This window comes from Seriola aureovittata, chromosome 16 (genome assembly GCF_021018895.1).
Source record: "Seriola aureovittata isolate HTS-2021-v1 ecotype China chromosome 16, ASM2101889v1, whole genome shotgun sequence".
Taxonomy (NCBI): domain Eukaryota; kingdom Metazoa; phylum Chordata; class Actinopteri; order Carangiformes; family Carangidae; genus Seriola; species Seriola aureovittata.
In genome coordinates this window covers 13150813-13169393 of record NC_079379.1, presented here as the reverse complement: position 1 = coordinate 13169393, position 18581 = coordinate 13150813, and the positions used below count along the sequence as shown (strand labels likewise).

The window sequence follows — 18581 nt, the reverse complement described above, 5'->3', positions numbered from 1 at the left end:
GGGCAGTATACCTGCTGGACATCATGTTAGCCTTTAGCGGTACAACCTCACACAGCCGCTTGCAGAAGACTCATGGCCTAGTTTTACCAAAGCATGACATCTATGTTTATATCTTTATTCATTTTTCAACACAGCCACATGAGACACACAACAACCAAGTGCCATTTGTCACCCCTCAGAAGTTGTATACAGTGTTTGTTTTTTTTAGTCATTATCATGTCATTCAAAGTCCTACAAATAAAAACTTTGGCCATTTGTTGAAATGTAAATATTACAACATGGCTGAAAAATAGGGACATGCCATTTAAATCTCCTTGAATAAAGAGGGTGGCTACGAGGAAAGTCACTGAAATGTAAAGTACTTGAAATTCTTGGAAAAACTGTTTAAGAAATGCAAAAAAAAATCAATTATAGTATTAATAAATAATAATACACTTAACAAAAGCAAAGGCTGGCATGCAAAGAAGCTGCTAAGTTACTTAAGACCAACTAATTCAAGCTGTGGCTACATACAATACATCAGGCGTTTTTGAGGCTACTCCTGATGTGTTTTTTGGCAAAAACACAAAAACACACTGTACAGAATGAGAATAAACATAAAAATTCTTTTATACAATAAAAATATTCGGAAAAAGTGGAGGGCATGGATCTGTGCGGCATCATTTCACCTTACAACACAGAGGGTGTTATAACCAGTTCATGAGAAAATTTATAATATCCTCTTTCTATTATATCATTGTCCTCCTGCACAGACAATACGACTTGCTTCATTGTGTAACAGTGTCAGGGTGATCAGAGGTGGTCTCAGAGCAACACCACCGATGGACTGTCTCTAGTGTCAGTCAGCTTATCAGCCAGTCAATAGCAGCCTTGTAGATTTCAGCCAACCAGCAGTCACAGCATCTCTTTTGTCTTATCCCGCAGTCTTTGACGAGCTGTCAGATCTCTGTCAGCGTGACCTTGTAGGCGTCTGCGTGGCTCTCGATGTTGAGGATGAAGGTGTCTTCGTTGGAGTAATGCTCGATGATGTTATCGTCCATGTTCACCAAGATCCTGACATAAAACACAAAGGAAACTTGAAGTTTAACATGTGCACAAGTGAAAGCTCCTAAAACTCTAATCTGCTTGCATTAAAAACAGGGAAATGAAAGTCATGTATTTATTTCTTTACTCCACTCACCCTTTTTTACTTTTCTTGTACACTTTGGCTATTCTCTCTGTGGGCACGCCGTACTTCTCGGATATCTAGGAATGAGAAATGAAAACAGTCCGTCAAGAGCGCAATTTGTTTGCTCAGCTGCAAACAAAATGCGCTCACTCTCACATGTAAATGGAAAAGCATCACTCACAGCATCCATTAGGCCTCTGAGCGTGGGAGACTTCAGCATCAGAGCGTCAAACACCTCTTCAGTCTCCTTTCTTACGTACAACAAAACTGCAGAGAAAGAGAGGAATGAAAAAAAGGCCTTTTCTGTTAGCTGTAATATTAGTTTCTATTATTCATACACATGTTTGAAGCACAAACTTTATTGTGCAACTTTAAATAGAGACATGAATATTAGATTCTGGTGATCTGATCGTCATTATTGAATAATATTTAGATTTCTTTTTCTTTTAATTGATTATTCAGCAAACTATATGGCCAGAAGTAATGACAATCTAATCACAAATGACCAAAAGTGATGTCATCAGAAATACAAAGATCTGAAGAAAACTTTTTTTTGTCATGAAGCAAAATTGCCAAACATTCACTGTTTCCTGCATCTCAAATGTGATGATTTCTTGGTTTTTCCCTTGTAAATTGTAAATTGAGATTTTGACCTTGGGTTGTGTATAATTGCAACTTTTTTTTCACAGTTTCTGACATTTTAAGCACTAAAAAAGTTATTGATTAATCAGAGACATAATCCACAATTCAATGACAAACAGGCAAACTGCATCTGCTACAGAAGATGGTGTGAGTCAATCAGAGGCTGCAAACAGCTGCTTAACGTACATCGTGGGGGAGACTGTTTTGTCAACAGATAAAGAATTGGTCGATAAGGAAAATAATAGTTCTAGCCCTAATTTATCACCAGAATTTGTCTGTTGATCTTGATCTGATTTGTTATAAATACTGTTATAAATACTCTCAAATCATGAGAAATGTCTGCTTTGCGTTCTCTCATTTCAAATCAGACTGAGGCAGATATTTCCCAGCTCTCAGTTCAGCTCTTCTTGGACTGGATCATTTCTTGAAGCTTAGTGAAAAAGATGAAAGAATTTTTTTTTTTTAAATTGACATGCAGAGGGCAGAGGGAGCGGCCATCTTGTACCTCTCTTGTGCGTTTCCTCTTTGATCTGTTTGTGAGGTGAAGGACACAGATCTTCATCTGACGGCCTGAACATCCTCTTCACCAGCACACTCCTGAAAACACCCAAAAACAAACATGTCATATGAACTCTCTTTGCATATGCGGGGTTTTTGTATGAGCTTGGCATCTGTACCTGCGTTCATTTGCATAAGTTATATTTGTCTGACCTGATGTAAATGAAAATGTGTATTTCCTGGTGATGCACACTCACCCTTCTCTCTCAATATCTTCTGTGTTGAAGGTGAACACCTGGAAATGAATCAAACAGAACACAAATGAACAAATGAAAATATTGCAACAATATTTAATACATAATGACAAATTCTTCAAAGGCTGCGGTTCATATTGTTGGTCATGTCCGGAGGAAAGCAAGAATCGGCACGAATGACTGCTTTCTACAACCAGAAAAACGTGTTGAATGTTTTGATCTGGAGCTGAAATGCAGCCATCAGGTCTTTCTGATGAGTGAATCGTGGCTCCAATTTCAGGAGATAAAAACTGGTTCTTTCACTTTTGTTTACAGATATGATGATGTGATGTTTGTGGAGATGACACACCTGTCCAGCCCTCTGCAGGTTGCCAAAGTGAACGTCAGGGATGAAGAGGACAGGCTGAGCCTCCAGGTCGCTCATGGTCTTGAAATAGGTGGTATCTGACTTTTTGGGAACGGTTATCACACCTACACCTCCGTCCTTCCCTGGAGATGGATAAAAAAAGAGGATTTGGAAAAGAACAGATCAGAGTTTTTTCTACCCCTCCAGACCTTTACTTTCCTCTGATTTTGACACAATACAAAATTCTTGTGAAGCTCAAACCTTTCGACTTCTTGCGGAACAGTTTTCTCTCCTCGTCCCTTATTTTCCTCTCGGCTCCCTGAGAAGAAAAACAGAAAGAAAATACTGGACCCATCAGTTTGTGGAAATGGTATGAGCCTCCTTTAAACACACTGCTGACAAAATAACTCTCTCACTTTAAAGTCAGTTTTGAATGAATAAAAATGACCTGCACACAGTATACACAGTGGTTGGCGTGTACTGCATATGTTCACTGTGCAGGTGAGACCACTAGAGGGAGGACTAATGTCATTATTTAACTCCCTCACTCCACCTCCTGGCCTGCAAACGCCGCAGTCAAACACTTTCTGTAACACACCTATAACACAAACCTGAGCATTTATATGAGTAATTTTACAGCAAAGATCCCAAAAGATCACCTCAGCTTAGAGACATTACACATTCACATTAGTGTCATATGGACTGAGACAAAACAGTTAAATATCTGTGACAGCAGCAAATCAACATTCAAATCTGTGACATTAGTAAAATGTGAGGCTTTGAGCTGGTTCACTGGTTGACATTGAACTACACACAACTGCTACTTCTGATAAAGCCTCTCAGAAAAGTCATTTAACGTCTTCTCTCCATAAAATGCCTTATTTACAAAAAGACAAATCACCATGAACACAGCTGTAGTTTAGCTTTTTTGTCACATCTAAACTACATTTTTACATCAGACAGGACGACGAGGTCAAAACATTTCAAACTATATATTTCTGATGATTCAGCCTCTCTGGTTGGTTAATTGCTTAGTGGTTCAACAGAAAATTAATTGTTAACAGTTTCATGTTTAAGACTGGATTTGACACTTTTGGTCACATATGTTTGTGAACTGAATTTCTTGGGGTTTTCAGACTGTTGGTTCAATAAAATAAGCAATAAGCAATTTTAAAACATCACCTTTGGCTCTGGGAAAATGATATTTGACATTTAATAGACCCAACAATGAATCGAGAGAATAATCATCATCAGAACAATTGATAATAAAATGAATAATATCAAATATATGATATACTTATATACATATAAATCAGAGCTAGAGCTGAAGCAATCAGTCAGATTAGTCGACAGAAACATAATCTGTAGCTGACAATCTGCAACTGATAATCAAACAATCATTTTAGTCATTTGTCAAGCAAAAATGAAAGACATTCAGAGGTTCCAGCCACTCGACTGTGAGGAATTGCTGCTTTTCTTGTTAGTAAACTGAATATCTTTGACCTTGATGGTCAAATAAAACATTTCAATACACCACCCTGAGCTGTGGGGAAATTATAACAAGCATTTTATTTTTGGTTTCTTTTCTGCTTTTCTGTTTTCTAGCTTTTTATAAACGAAACTATTAATCGGCTTTTCGAGGAAATAATTAAGGGGATCAATCGATAATGAAAAGAGTCTTTAATTGCAGACCTAGTCCAGACCTAGTGTTTTTGAAACAGCTTAAAATATTGTTTCATAATGACAACAGGGAGCAACAACTCTCTATTTGCAAATGATGATAAGTGATGAACCTTTTCTTCTTATAACTGATGTAGAGGAAGTGATTTCTCACCTTGTCACAGAAGACCTTGATCTGAGAGTACGCCCTGTGCAGCGGCTTGTTGCTGCGGTTGTTGTAGCTGTATGTGTCGATCTGGATCATGAGAGGAAGACCCTTCACCCCTTTCTGAGAGGAGAAGTCTGTACTCAGACAGTTGACTGTGATGAAAATCTGCCAGGGACACAGAGATGGTAGGGGAAGGAGGAGGAGGTTTACACAGTCAGATTTAAACTGTAAATAGTATTTAGGGGTTTTAATATGCAATATTTTCATTCTTTAGCTCATAATTTAACCTAGAAAAATCTCAACACCAACTCAAAATACTGACGAGTGCAAACAGAAGCTGGTCCTTGAACAACGTGGATGTTTTTCACTTTATAGGGAACGGTTCATCACTTAATGATGACTTTCACAGAGGTTTGTGATTTACTCCACGTTACACAAACAACCTTTCACCTTTGTTCCAGTCGGCTGGTGACAAATTTTAGATGTCTAAAAATCCCGAGTCTACAGAAATCAAAACTACGTGTAACTGCATGGTCACGCAGCTCTAGCATTTCAAGAGCATATGTTTTCTTGTGATTTGTGTGGACTGGTCCTTTGATAAACTGACAATCTAACTAAGTTGACCAGAGCCCCGTAACTCATGTTCACAACATGTCAGAAGATGATCTGGGCACAAAAATCATTGGTTATGAATAGAAGTGTGTGATTAACTTAGTGCTCTTCCTCTACTCCAATGCAACGCTCCATTTAGAGTCTATTATACCAAAGAAAAATTTGCAAAAAATTTCCAAAAACATTCGTCTCATATGAGTTTTGGCGTTCTCTAGGAAGGTAACCTCTCCCTCTCTCTGGTTTATGTGTACGCTTTTGTGAGGGTTACGAGTTTAAAAAGAAGATGCAGTTTTTATCTTCCTGTCTTTTAGTCTCCCAGGATGTCCTTACGTTTCAGCTCTTTAACTGTCCACTATCAAATAAAGGCAAAAGCACAGCGCAAACCTGTTCCATCAGCTTCCTCCTCAAAATAAACATGAATCATAGAATAGAGATAGAGATAGTTAATTTCTGAAAAATAAAAAAGTTTAATCGATCATCTGTAATTTATCCCACAAGTTTATATTAGTTATAAAAAAAAACACGGCATTCCCCTAAAACAAACTTGAACTATCTCTTTCAGGTATCCTATTTATTTTGACACTTTGCCAATTTGTAGTTTTCAAGTTTTAGAAATTTAAGAAGACATTTTAACTAATTCTTTCACTTCTCTTTTAGACCTCCAACAGGAGTAGTATGACCACTAAACTACCTGGTTGTTACACCTGTTCCTGCAGTGCATCAGGTGTATTCAAGCTCAATAGTCACACAGATTAAGAGACAGAGAGAGAAAGAGTCAATATTGGCCCAGAGAAGTGTGCTTGGATTTCCTCCAGCAACGTCTTTGTCCCCGGGCTGCTATTACAATGAGAGAGCCACATTACACACACAGACTGACTCACACACACACACACACACACACACACACACACACACACACACACACACACACACACAGAGTCACTCGCATTCACACAGAAATGAGGGCAAAACAAACAGCAGAGGGTGGGGACCGGGCTTGGTGTGTGTTGGCCCTTGGGGGCCTCTGGAGTTCAAACAGTGACGGGGCTCCATTTAAGGAGTGGCCACAAAGGAGTGGGCTACACAAAGACAAAGAAGGCAAACAGAGCGAGTACACAACACTCCCCATCAGCTTGATGACGGGCAGTCAAAAACATGAGATTTAAAGTGAAGGAAGTGTTTTTCAGTTCTTCTATCACAGCAACATTTTGAAGATTTAATGCGCCGTTCTTTCAGTGAGCTCTCCAGTGTTCACGATGTCTACATGTCAGGAGCTTGCATCACAGTCAAAAGCCAGTTTAATTTGTCTAGTTAGTGCATTTGTTTGCCAACATCTGAATCAGCACAAAAACCTGTCCCACTGCTTTTTTTTCACATCTACAACACACCTTCAGAGAGAGCAAACCGGTTTGTGGAGAAAATTACAATGACATTTATTTCTTACAAAAAAAACAAACGGAATAATATTTGTGTAATTGTGTTTGAGGGTTTCTGTACCTTGGCCTCTTCATTCACATCCCAGGTGAAGGAGATGGCATTGTAGGCGATTTCTTCAATGTTGCCAATTGTGTTGAAGCTCTCCTTGTAATCAGCTGTGAGGACAAACACATGGTTCATTTCTGCAATCACAACAACTTCTGAAACATAACTTTTTTCAACACAAACATTCTCAAAAAGTATCTGAAAATAGATGTATTATGTTATATTCTGCAATTTTGGCAGATATCTGCAAAAAAAAGAAAGAAAATTAAATAAAAAATTATAAAATTAAACATCCCTGTATATACAGCAGAAATTGGTCAATGAATGACACAAATTAGGCAGCTATTGTTTGTTGAGATAAGCAATCAAATGGCACGCTTCAATTTTATAAGATAAAATCTTATCTGCTTGAGCAAACAAACTCTCTTCAAAGGCTTCAAAGGCAACAGGAGGAAACACGAGAGGTGATTTGGCTCAGAGGTATTAAAAGTCAGTCGGACGAGTGCACTGGCTGAGTATTGTTGACCTGTGTGACTGCAAACTGGAGGGCCTTTAAAATAAGGGGTGAAGTGCACCGATGTGGTGTGGAAAAGAACTCTATGTGCATTGTGATTTTATTTAAATGAAAAGAAATCCAGTGGAAAGAACAGTGACTGCAAACGTAACCAAGAGTCTAAAGACTTTTAAGCTGATTTAAAGAATAACTGGTGATGTTTTATGTTTTTCTCGTAATTACTAAAGTTCTAAATGTATATTAATCCGCGGCTGGAAATAGTCCCCAACAAATGCACTTTTTACTTTACAGTGCCCAGCTATTTTAGGAAATCACTTAGTCTTCTTTTTACAAATTAAACCATATACATGGGACCCATTTTAATAAATGTATGCCTTTGGTAGAAGGAGGCTTGAGACTGAGACACAGACACGGCATAAAGGTGGGAAAGCATTGTCTGCTCTAGTCTTTCCTGGTATTTGTTAATAAGAGAAATGAAATTTGAAACCAGCTGTATCCTTCAACTGATGACTGCAGGTGAAGTGATTCATTAAATCACCCACTTTTCCGTTGTTTTCATTTGGAATAAAAGTCTATATAAGTAAGTCTGCATGATAAATGCTGCTAGGATGAGACACAGACGTGATCGGGGCAGAAGCAACAGTTCTGCTCGCCACATCTCAGAGCATCTTCCACTGACGTCTCTGACCTCCTCCATCATCCTAACCGCCGTTTGCAGTGACACTTCCTGGATCTTTAGCAGGTGCACAAAGCAGCAGGACAGGCAGCAACATGCCTATCTGCCAGTATCCCCCATTAAATAACCCCATTCAAATGATCCATTCATGACCCCACCACCCCCCAACTGGCCTGATAAACCCTCCACCGCTATTCAAATCAGCTCTCTGGACGGCTTCAGGTTACAGGCTGCATCCAGCTACAGGCCAATCTGGCTCTGAGGAGCAGGACGGAGGGCGGTCTGTCATTTGACCTACAGAGCTGCTTGAATGGACATCCCCCCTCCTTATACTACACACACACACACACACACACACACACACAAACACACACACACACACACACACACACAATTAGAGCTGAAACAATTGTTACAACCAATTTCTGGTTCCAAATTCTTAAATATTTGCTTTGTTTTCTTTATTTTAACCTTGTACTTTGGGGTTTTGGATTGTCAGCTTGGGCTTTGAGATACGGTGATGGGCATTTTTCAAAACCCATTATTCGAATATTTGAGGACACAATTAACGGATCAATCAATAACAACATAATCGTGAGATGCAGCCCTAATGATGAATACATAAACATGGGAACAAAGCTGTCAAGATAAACATATGTGACTTTTCCATCCCCTTCTTAAGCGGTTTCTCAGCATCCCTGTTTGTACTTCACCTTGGACCATGTTTGTACATGCAGAACGTGCGCGCATATCTGAGCGCAGATAGATATCTCTGTGTGCTCGTGCACGAGGGGGAAATTTTTCAGCCCTCTGGGTCAAGCTGTACATACACACAAACAGACAAACACACACCTGCACAACACAGACTCATTACACTGGCAAATGCCAAACTGGAAAACTGACCACGCTGAAGAACTTCCTCTCAACAGGAAGGACTGGTAGTTATATGAACAGTTATCGAGACAATATGTTTCATCTTCAAATCACAGATGCCGACAGCAAGAGATCAGCTTATTGCAGTGACCAGAAAACCTTAAGTACTTTGATTTTAAAATGTGCCATATACTTACAGGATGTTTGCATTTTCTAGGCGACATTTTTTTGGCTCGTGACGCTTTAAAAAAAATAAAACAGTATTTTGTTTTTTCTGCCACAGTAACTCTCTCACAATCTTAAATTAATTTCTTTTGATGCCCAGCTTGGTAACAAATGTTCTATCAGATATAAAGATGTTATTAATTGTGGGCTGATAAGGATTCGTCTTGGTTCATGTAATATAGATATTAAGATGGAAATCTAAATTGGGCAAGAATCACTTTCAACAGACCAAGACCAGCCGAGGAAACAGTGTGGCTAGCATTCCTCTCCCTGTCCCAACAAGCTGTGTATAGGTGTGTGTGTGTGTCTCCCATCCACCCTGAGTCTCCCACATACCTCTGCCATCTCTGCCTCTGTTAGCAGGCCCAAGCATGTCAAACGCAAACCGCCTACAAGCTTCTCACACACACGTATTCCAAAAGCCGTAGAAAAGATCGGTTCACATTCAAATCCATCAACCGAAAAACACCGTCTGACAAAAGGTCAAAAGTGTTAAGATACAATTATGAGGCTGCAGATCGACACACGTACACCCGTGGGAAACGCTGTGAGGGAGAAAGTTTGACATGTTGGTTTGGATTATCGAGTTTTTTTTTCCCAAATCGGTGTTTTGCTCAATCTTCCAGGCGATGTAGGGGAGATTAGAGGATTTATGTTGTGTGTTTCAGCAACACCTAGACATTAAGAGACTCAGGTGTGTTGAATTGTGTGTGTGTGTGTGTGTGTGTGTGTGTGTGTGTGTGTGTGTGTGTGTGTAGGACAGCCCAGCCGCCTGTCTGATGGTGGGCATCTGAACAGCCCCAGGCAGACAGTTGGGTGGGGGCTTATTTGCTCTCAGTTTTGGTCATGCCTTGTTTATTAGCTCAGCGCATTCCAGCATTTACAATAACATAAATCTGTCTCTGTCTTTTGACTCATGTGTTGTCATTCATCAATTCAACTGCTGCTGTTAACATGGACGCTTTGGAAGAAGGAGCGGGGGCAATAAAAGTCTTACCGATGTCTAGGACTCTCTGTTTGGCTGTGTGCTGCCGTGAGTGCCAGTACTTCCAGTATTTGAGCTGCTCGTCGCGGTTCTTGTCCTCGCTGAACACCACCATGATGACACTCTGAAAACAGATACAAGACAAGAACAAAGTGAAAATGAATCTAAACTAAATGACGATCAAGTTTTGGGTCAAGATGCTGCAGCTGAGTCACTGCTTGCGTTTGGGAATCCCGACAGATTCTTGTCTCCTGTTTCTTTCTTACAGTTCAAGTTTATGCCCATACGCCTGGTAACCATTCCTATTAGTAATAATAACAACAAAATTAAACGTTTGAAGTTGATTGCTTAAGTCTGGGAATCCAGTGATGTTGCTAAATAGAAGTCTGATTAGGCAAGAAACATGAGCAGTCAGATGATTACGTTTTTAACCATCCCCGACCACAGTCAGACTTACCTGGAAATGAAAGCAAAGAATTACCTATTTACAGACCAACTTTAACCATACTTTAATTAGTTGTGTGAATAAATAAAATAAGACTATTATAACTTATCTACTATAAATTATCTTTTAGTTCGTCGTCCGGGTTACAGTTTTCATTAGGAAGATAAAGAGATTGCAGACTTTTTTGGCCCAAAAATCAAGTTCAAAAACAAGTTATAAACAAGATGCTACCACTTTATAAAGCGGATATAGCAGAACTGTCAGCTAACAGTTGCTTATTGACAGATTCAGCAGATACAGAGAAAATTTATCATTCATTTGGAGTTGTGTTTGTCTCCACCTGATGAATGTACGTTCAATATTCACTCTTTTAGCTCTGTGTTTGGTCATCACCGTCTCCAGAGGGAAATACCTTGCTGTTTAGCTGCTAAACGCTCTGCTATGTTCACCAGCTAGTCACTAACTTTGTGTGTCTGCTGTTTGGTGCTGAGCAGGTGGTGTACACTGGGTTTATCTGACTTTTTTTACCCCCAACTTTTCAAGTTACCCACTACCTGTGGAAACTAGGCTAACTAAAGCCTTGACAGTGAAGTTGTGGTTTGTAAAACCACACGAAACAATGAGGGGAAAGATGCTAAAATGCTCCATAGAGATGGGTGGAGGATAAAAGAGCTCTTTCACATACATTTAGTCATCTAATCCATTGTTATTATAAAAATACAGATTACAGCAGGTTTTATAAACATGCAGTCTCAAGGTTCGGTTATAGTTAGACTTAAATTACATACAAAAGAACTTATTTGTGTGTAATATATAAACTACAGGTAAATCTGTGACTGACTATAGGCATGAATAAACCATAAAATAATAAATCTCAAGGCGTTAAGGCCAAATGGAAAATAAAATGAGGGAAAAAGAAGCGAGACTGAAATGACTCGCTCACCCGGACTTTGCTGATGGGGTGACGGAGGCGATTGTTGGCGCTGAGCTCGTTGAGCGTCACAGCGTAGAACTGGCCTTTGTTCAGGTAGGTCATCGGCCCCTCACCCTGCTTCTGACGCAGCGAGCGCGTGGCGTCCAGCGTGTACCGGAAGCTGTCACTGTACACGTGCACACATAGAGAATGATATGTGATTAGAAATAACAAGGGATGATGGGGGTACAACACACAGTTTGGCGTTCCTTTCTGGATCACTCCCAGTCAGTATTTTGATTTCAAAATGGCACCTATCTGAATATTTCCACCGTGACATACATTGATGTTTGTGCTGTAATAACAAGAAGGTTAATTCATTGTATTCTGAGTGACTTACACTCTCTCCTGATGAAATAAGAAGTCATCTGTAGCCAGAGAGGAAGGTGTGTGGTACTTCTGTGGAGAATACCGAAAAGAAAAAGAAAAAGAAAAAAAAAAAAACACACAGAAAGAGGAATTTATTTTGGCACAATGAAAAGTTAGTTTAGCCTGAGAGGAACTGGTTAAACAATGCTGGAAATGATGGAAAAAAAAAAAAAGAAACCACACCAGCATATTCAGCGGTAGTATTCTCATAAATACAGATCAGAGAGACAAAGGAGTTCTCAAGCTAACGGAAAACAAACTCAAACAAACACTTGTAGATTCTTGTTCAGGTAATGAACCTTTGGACTCTGTGAATCATATTTAAACATCTATCTGTCTTCACGTACCATGAAACAACAACTCCACCCAGCACATACTGTTACAGCTCATCAGCGTGTGACATTCAGTGTTGTGGCGCTGTAATTTCCTTGTTTTGGTGTCGATCAACCTGCCTTCTTTGATTGTGCCTCCCTACGTTTTCCCACGGTGCCTTTTAACGCTCGCTATACATTCAACTGTGGTTTGTACGTGTAGATGGAGAAGATAATACTAATAAAATCATAACAGCAAAAAGCTAGTTCATCCAGCTGAGAAAAAAAAAAGTGAAAGCTGAGCCCTTTTCTCAAAGTAAAACATATCTTGACTTGTGGCTGCATTACATTTTGGTCTACTGAGGATTTTTGTTGAACTGCTTATGATGGATTCCTCTGGAGTCTCTCACACCAAAACTGATTAACACTAAGCTTTTCCTTTGTGATATTATAGTCTATCTATTTTGGCATGTATCTGCTGCAATAGAATAAAATAAAACACTGACAAATTGGACTTAGAAATGCAAAGAACAATAGCTATTTTCAACAGTAACCAAACTGTTTGGCTTGTTTCCCTTTCAGACAATGTGTGACTTCCTGTCATATTTTTAACATGTCTATTACTCATGACCAGTTAAGAAAAAAGTGATTTCCCTTCTTAAATTACTTCATTTTCATAACTTTTATATGCTTGAGAGGGTAAAACTATCCAGTATTCAGTGGGTGAGGAGGTGTATTTTTCCTTCACAGTAATAACACAGTATCTGTTCAGACGCTGGCGTCTCTTCTCACCCCGTCTCTCTCCTCTTCGTACGGGCTGTCAGGCGGACTCTGCTGGTCTTCTTTAACGTACGAGCTGTGACTGACGGTGGTCACCTCATACGGACTCTGTTCGTAGACCACTCTCGCCGACTCGTCTCCTTCCACCCTGTAGTGAAGCCCCGGTCCCGTCGTGAAGACGGACGTGTACACCTCGGCCTTCACCACGGGCCCTGACCCCGCACCGGTCCCCGTCGAGCTGCTGAACTGCTCCCGTTTGGCCTCCTGGTGCTCCGTGTTCAGTGACAGGTTGACGGGGACGGATTTCAGGACCTGAACCCGATTGTCCACCATCTCTACCTCGTTTTGGCTGCTGGGGTTGCTAGGCAACGTCACCCTGAACAAACAAAAGGATTAAAAAGGATGGGTGTCTGCAATTTGTGTTTTTTAATTTCTTTTTGCTTTTACTGAATGGGTGTGCTGCTGTTTGCGTATTGGATAAATATCAAGGAAGTGTTGCGCTGTCCAGTGAACATGTCTGAAATTCTAAACCTTCAAATCTTACACCTGCTTTACAACATCTGTTGTATCTGTTTCAGCACTGACTAATATGGATGAAACATGTCGGCTACAGGTTAAAGAAATGTGTTGATGCATCTTTAGTTCTTCTTTTCAGACAAACAGAGAGCTGGATTTCTCCCATTTCAAGAGGTTTCCACTGGCCTCAGTCCATCCTGTGCTGTAGTAAAACCCACTCATCTATGACATTATATATAAATGCATATCCATAAATAAACTCAAAGTACCAGTCTTATATCACTATAATCTTCGGCACATAGTTCTTTATCGTAGAAATTCATGTTTAGTTCTTAGAAAAACTGAAAGCTTTTCACATTAAATTCTTTTATATGTAATCCTATTAACCACAAGTGAAACATGTCAGATACTGCAGTGACTGAGCCCAAGGATTTAACTCGTCACACTGCTGGAAAGGCTTTTTTTTTCTCTCTGTCTTTCTGTCTGGACGTGTGCAACCTTGACTGAGAGACCCAGATTCACTGACCTCTTCTCCTGTTCCTCTGTAATTTCAACCACTTTGGGAACTGGCAGGAGCCTCTTTTCTTTAGGCACCTGAAATGGAAAAAACGGAGGTCGTCATATGTTGGTTGACATCTTTCAAAACTAAACGTGGAAAAGTAAAAGGTCTTCCAGCTTTCATTCATCATTTCCTCTTTATTTGGGACACGGTTTCAGAAAATCAGAAAATTTTTTCTCGCATCACAAAAGAAGATTCGACCATGTCTCCGAACCTTGTAGTAGTCGTAGAGGAGGCCCAGGGCGTTGGCGCTGTCCTCGTCCCCGTTGATGCTCATCATGGCTTTGGTGGCGGCTGTCAGTGGGTTCTCCAGGTACGACCTCCATGCCTCGTCCTCACTGGTGTAGGCCCGCCGCACCGCGGGGAAGGAGCTCTCGTTGGGGACCACCACCACCAGACGCTTACTGACACACAAACACAAAAACATGTGAATTCAAAAGTGTAAATAGATTTGATTATTCAATCTAAAAGCTCATTAAAAGCATTCAAATGTGTAGGTTTTGGTCTGCTGGATAAAAAAGTACAGAACTTTTAAGATCTCGCCATTCATCTTTATTTTGAACCTTTTCTACATTAAATAAGCCATTGAAAAATACTGATAATAAATAGTTGCAGCTGTAGTGTGCTTAATGTCTGTCTTGAGAGTGTGCACGGGCCTTTCTCTTTACTCTGTAGGCCCACTTAAGTCGAGATCACAGACCAGTTAAACACACAGTGTTGCCACAACATCTCTTTGAGCTGAGCCTTTCACAGCAGACGCTCTGAATGTTGCAACTTGCTTTACAATGAACGATATCAGTATAAATATATATATTTATATATAAGAAGTCAGTGATTATGCTGTAGCCTCCTCCAAGTTCATTTTCCTTTGGTGTTTATTTGTTTGTGGTTACAACAACACACGTGAAACAAACTGACATTGTTTAATTATTCATTAGCAGAATTTGAAATCTACTCTACGCCTCGTAAATTAACATAATTAGAACAAGAAATAACTCATTTGTATTACTAGTGTGGTTTCTCTAATTGACATAAACTGCTGCCTGCCAGGTCTACCTGCCAAATAAAACACATTTGTCCCGCCCCCAATCTCTGATATCATACTGATGCAAACCTTTATAGAAAAGGATGTAATAGTAGAAAAGAGGCACTAACAGACGGCACCCACGATGAATCTGTTCCACCATGTCTTCCTTACATCATCACAGCTTTAGATGCATCATGCATTTAAGTCTACATTTTTTTTTTTAAATCCCTCATCCCTTTCACTAGCTGCAAATCAAACTGTATTTCTTTTACATTGATCTTGCATTTGTCCCAAATTCTTGTCAGCTTCTCTGTGGCAGCCACACCAGCAGCTAGTGAGCCGACATGCAGGTATAAAAAGGCCACAGGCAAATAAGACATGGAGGTGGTGATATTTGTTTTGAACAACTCTACTCTGTTGGATTTGACTGAATTTTACCGCTGTGTGTCATAATAGTGGCATACACCTGTTGTTTCCACAGCAACAGTGCAGTCACTGAGAAATAAGCTGCACGCATTTACCCAGTAAAGATATTTACTTGTTTTATATTGTTTTACTGATGTCACAACCATTGCTACTACTACTATACTCATAATAATAATAATGATAATAATAATAATAATGAAAATAACCACTTCCCTATTTCAATACTAATCTAGTTACAGCAACCATTAATTTAACTTATTATTATGCAGTTATGTATAACTGTATTAAGATACTCAAGTATTTTTTTCTCAATCATTAAACTATTGCTGGGATTTGGTAAAACTAAAACACATCAGATCCTCTGTAACATTTAGAGATTTTGATCAGTCAATGCAAACGCTGCTATTTCTGATATTTACTAAGATTAAAAACGAAAAATGTATTCATTGTTGTTGAATGATGATTGTCTCAGTTGCTGTAACTGTCTACAAAGGCTATAAATAAAGCAGTTTTCTAGTGTTATAAAACAGCGCAGTATATAGGCCACCAGGCTGCAAAAACTCTCCTCTGTACAAGATCCATCGCTCACTGCACAGGCCTAAAATATGAAAAATGCAATGCAATGCAAAAAGTAGGGCTAAAGTTATTTTAATACAAAGAAATTAAAGTGTTAAAAAAAATCCAATCGTTGCATTTTGAAGACTCTTCCATCAGTCAAAAATGGCGAATTCAGCTCTAACAAAATCCACGGCGCCAACTTTTGCTTGTCAACTTTTCCTCCAGGCCTGTGGAAGTTTAATATTTCTAAATTATCCAAAAGTGATACAACCAGAGAGTGAGCCCTCTTTTTCCTCCTCAAAATAAAGTCAGTCCGATTTAAAAGCAGCTTTTCTTGTGATTAAAGACGTTAATGAAAACAGTTGAAAAAAGTTATTTTTTTCCCCCCTTCAAGTTGAAACCATCAAAGATCCTCTCCGCTGCCTCGATCACTTACTTGTCTGTCTCCTGTGACATATTTCGCTTCCTCTACGATCCTTCCTTGTGAAACTGGACTTTCAAGTCGGAGCAGGTAGTAGAGTGAGTGAGTTGCCAGAAGTTGGGCTACAGGTAAGTCGACTTTTCTCGCCCCGCTTCTTTTCTCCCAGCCCCTCTCCTCTCCCTGACTGACTCTCCTCCGCTCCACCTGGCAGGTAAAGCCGCTTTGTCCCCCGGCAGTCAGTCAGTCAGTCAGTCACTTTGCTTGTCTTGTGTTCAGTTTGTACGAATATATTATCACAAATATCAACATATCTGGCTGCCGTGCATTAAATTATTTGCCTTATTTTAATGGCAGCGGGTCAACTTTGCGCTGAAATTCTTTCACTGTGAAAGAACCGTGGAAGGCGAGGGCGAGTCTGGCGCTGATTGGCTGCTGCGGAGCGGAGCTGGGCTCTGATTGGCTGTTGGCTCAGCGAGGGCAGGTAGAGGCCCACCTCACCTGCAAGCGAACGAAAAGACGGCATTGAAGGCACCACAGTGACACAGAAAGAAGAAACAGGAAAACAGAAAGAAAGGGTTTACGTTCAGAAAAATGAATTCCTGAAACTTTAGTTCGGATTTTATTCGATAAAAGTAGAGTTTTATTAAAACAATGAGGGTTAAAAGTTGTTGGAAAAGCTGGAAAAGGACATCTGTGAGGCATGACTGGTCAACCTTATAAATGGCCTCAGACTGACACACTCATACACAGCCACTGATTTAACCTTTTCCCCGCTTAATTTCAATAATGTGTGTGTGTGTGTGTGTGTGTGTGTGTGTCTGCGCGCGTGTTTCAAGTAATCTCAGAGCAGACAGAAGGCAGGGAGGAGCCCTGTCATTAGCTGACACAATGCTATTGTCCTCTTAATGAAGCCATTGTATGAGGAGATCCCAGTGTTTGGGATTACCCTGCCAGAACAGACACTGTGTGTGTGTGTGCGTGTGTGTGTGTGTGTGTGCGCGCGTGTGTGTGTTTGTGTTTGTGGAGCCCCCCCCTATTGTTTTTATTTATCGATTGACTGTCAAAGATTAAACTATTGGTTTCCAGACTTTTTGGCTTTTGTCAAAAATTAAAATTGGTTAAAATTGTTAAAATTGGTGTCTAGTTTTAGCCCCTTGACCTTTGCCCCAATTCCCTGTCTAAATGTCTCAGATAGTTTGATTTTTAAATAAAGTTTTTGAGGCCCAAAGAGATAAAATCATCCAATACTTTGCAAAAAAAGCAAAGAATAGAAAGAACATTCCTTTGTGTGGCAGAAGTAATTTTTTCTTCTTTCTTCTGCCATTAATCATCTCACGAGCCCTCAGATTCATCTTGTGACCCGCTGGACTAAAATACAGGAAAACTAGTTACACCTCAACCAGCTACAACAATAAATTGGAACTTATGCATAGTTACATTAGTATTAACAATCTATTAATGTAATTTATGATGATTATATCAGGGTCTATTTTTTTTAGGGGACTTTTACTTTTGACACATTAAGTAAGTTTTGCTGATTATAGTTTTGTTTTGGTTTTTTTCACTTAAGTAGTTTACATATTGGTTTTTTTACTTAAGGAAAAGATTTTAGTACCTCTTCCACCACCGCTACACACTCAGTGCCAAGTGACAAGATAAACTTCCTCCAAGGTGGATTTTGTCTGGATTTTGACAAACGGTTGGTCTCCAAACTGGTTTGCTGTCTTGTGAAAGTGTTTGCATGACAAAATGCAGGCCTTTTGCTTAAGAATGCCTTCAGGCGCCCCTGTATGGAAATCTAAAAATTACGTTTCAGATTCAGTTTAACCGTCAGTGGTGCTGTGTGTGTGTTTGTGACAAGCATGCGTGTGTTTGCATTCCCTGTGGAAGATCACTACCATCCTCCCTTGTCTAATTTGTTTTACAGAGCACCTGGGCCTTTGCTGAGCTCTTTCTATGTCTGAGTGTGTTCAAATGGAACTGCTAGATAAATACAGGTGGGGTCCTTTTCTTCTCACAGCACACAGAGATGAGTAAGAGAGACAAAAGACAGGGAAATAGAAGACTTAATTTAAGGTAGGAGAGAAACAAAT

At 39.8% G+C, this 18581-nt stretch overlaps 1 protein-coding gene across 2 annotated transcripts; it reads right to left on the bottom strand.

Moving 5' to 3' along the window:
- Nucleotides 1-99: 99 nt before the first annotated feature.
- Nucleotides 100-16862, bottom strand: grhl2b (grainyhead-like transcription factor 2b). 2 transcript variants are annotated; one of them, XM_056398566.1, is made up of 16 exons: nt 16504-16862; nt 14271-14460; nt 14024-14091; nt 12994-13357; nt 11862-11920; nt 11492-11648; nt 10116-10227; nt 6846-6940; nt 4743-4901; nt 3170-3227; nt 2912-3051; nt 2566-2603; nt 2316-2407; nt 1350-1435; nt 1181-1245; nt 100-1053 (listed from the first exon to the last, which is right to left on the bottom strand). In XM_056398566.1, exons 1-16 carry the CDS (start codon nt 16521-16523, stop codon nt 939-941), a joined length of 1818 nt encoding a protein of 605 aa, XP_056254541.1. In that variant the 5' UTR covers nt 16524-16862; the 3' UTR covers nt 100-938. The 2 variants fall into 2 exon arrangements, with proteins under 2 accessions (XP_056254541.1, XP_056254540.1); XM_056398565.1 differs by lacking the exon at nt 16504-16862 and having other exon boundaries at nt 14271-16489.
- Nucleotides 16863-18581: the final 1719 nt, after the last annotated feature.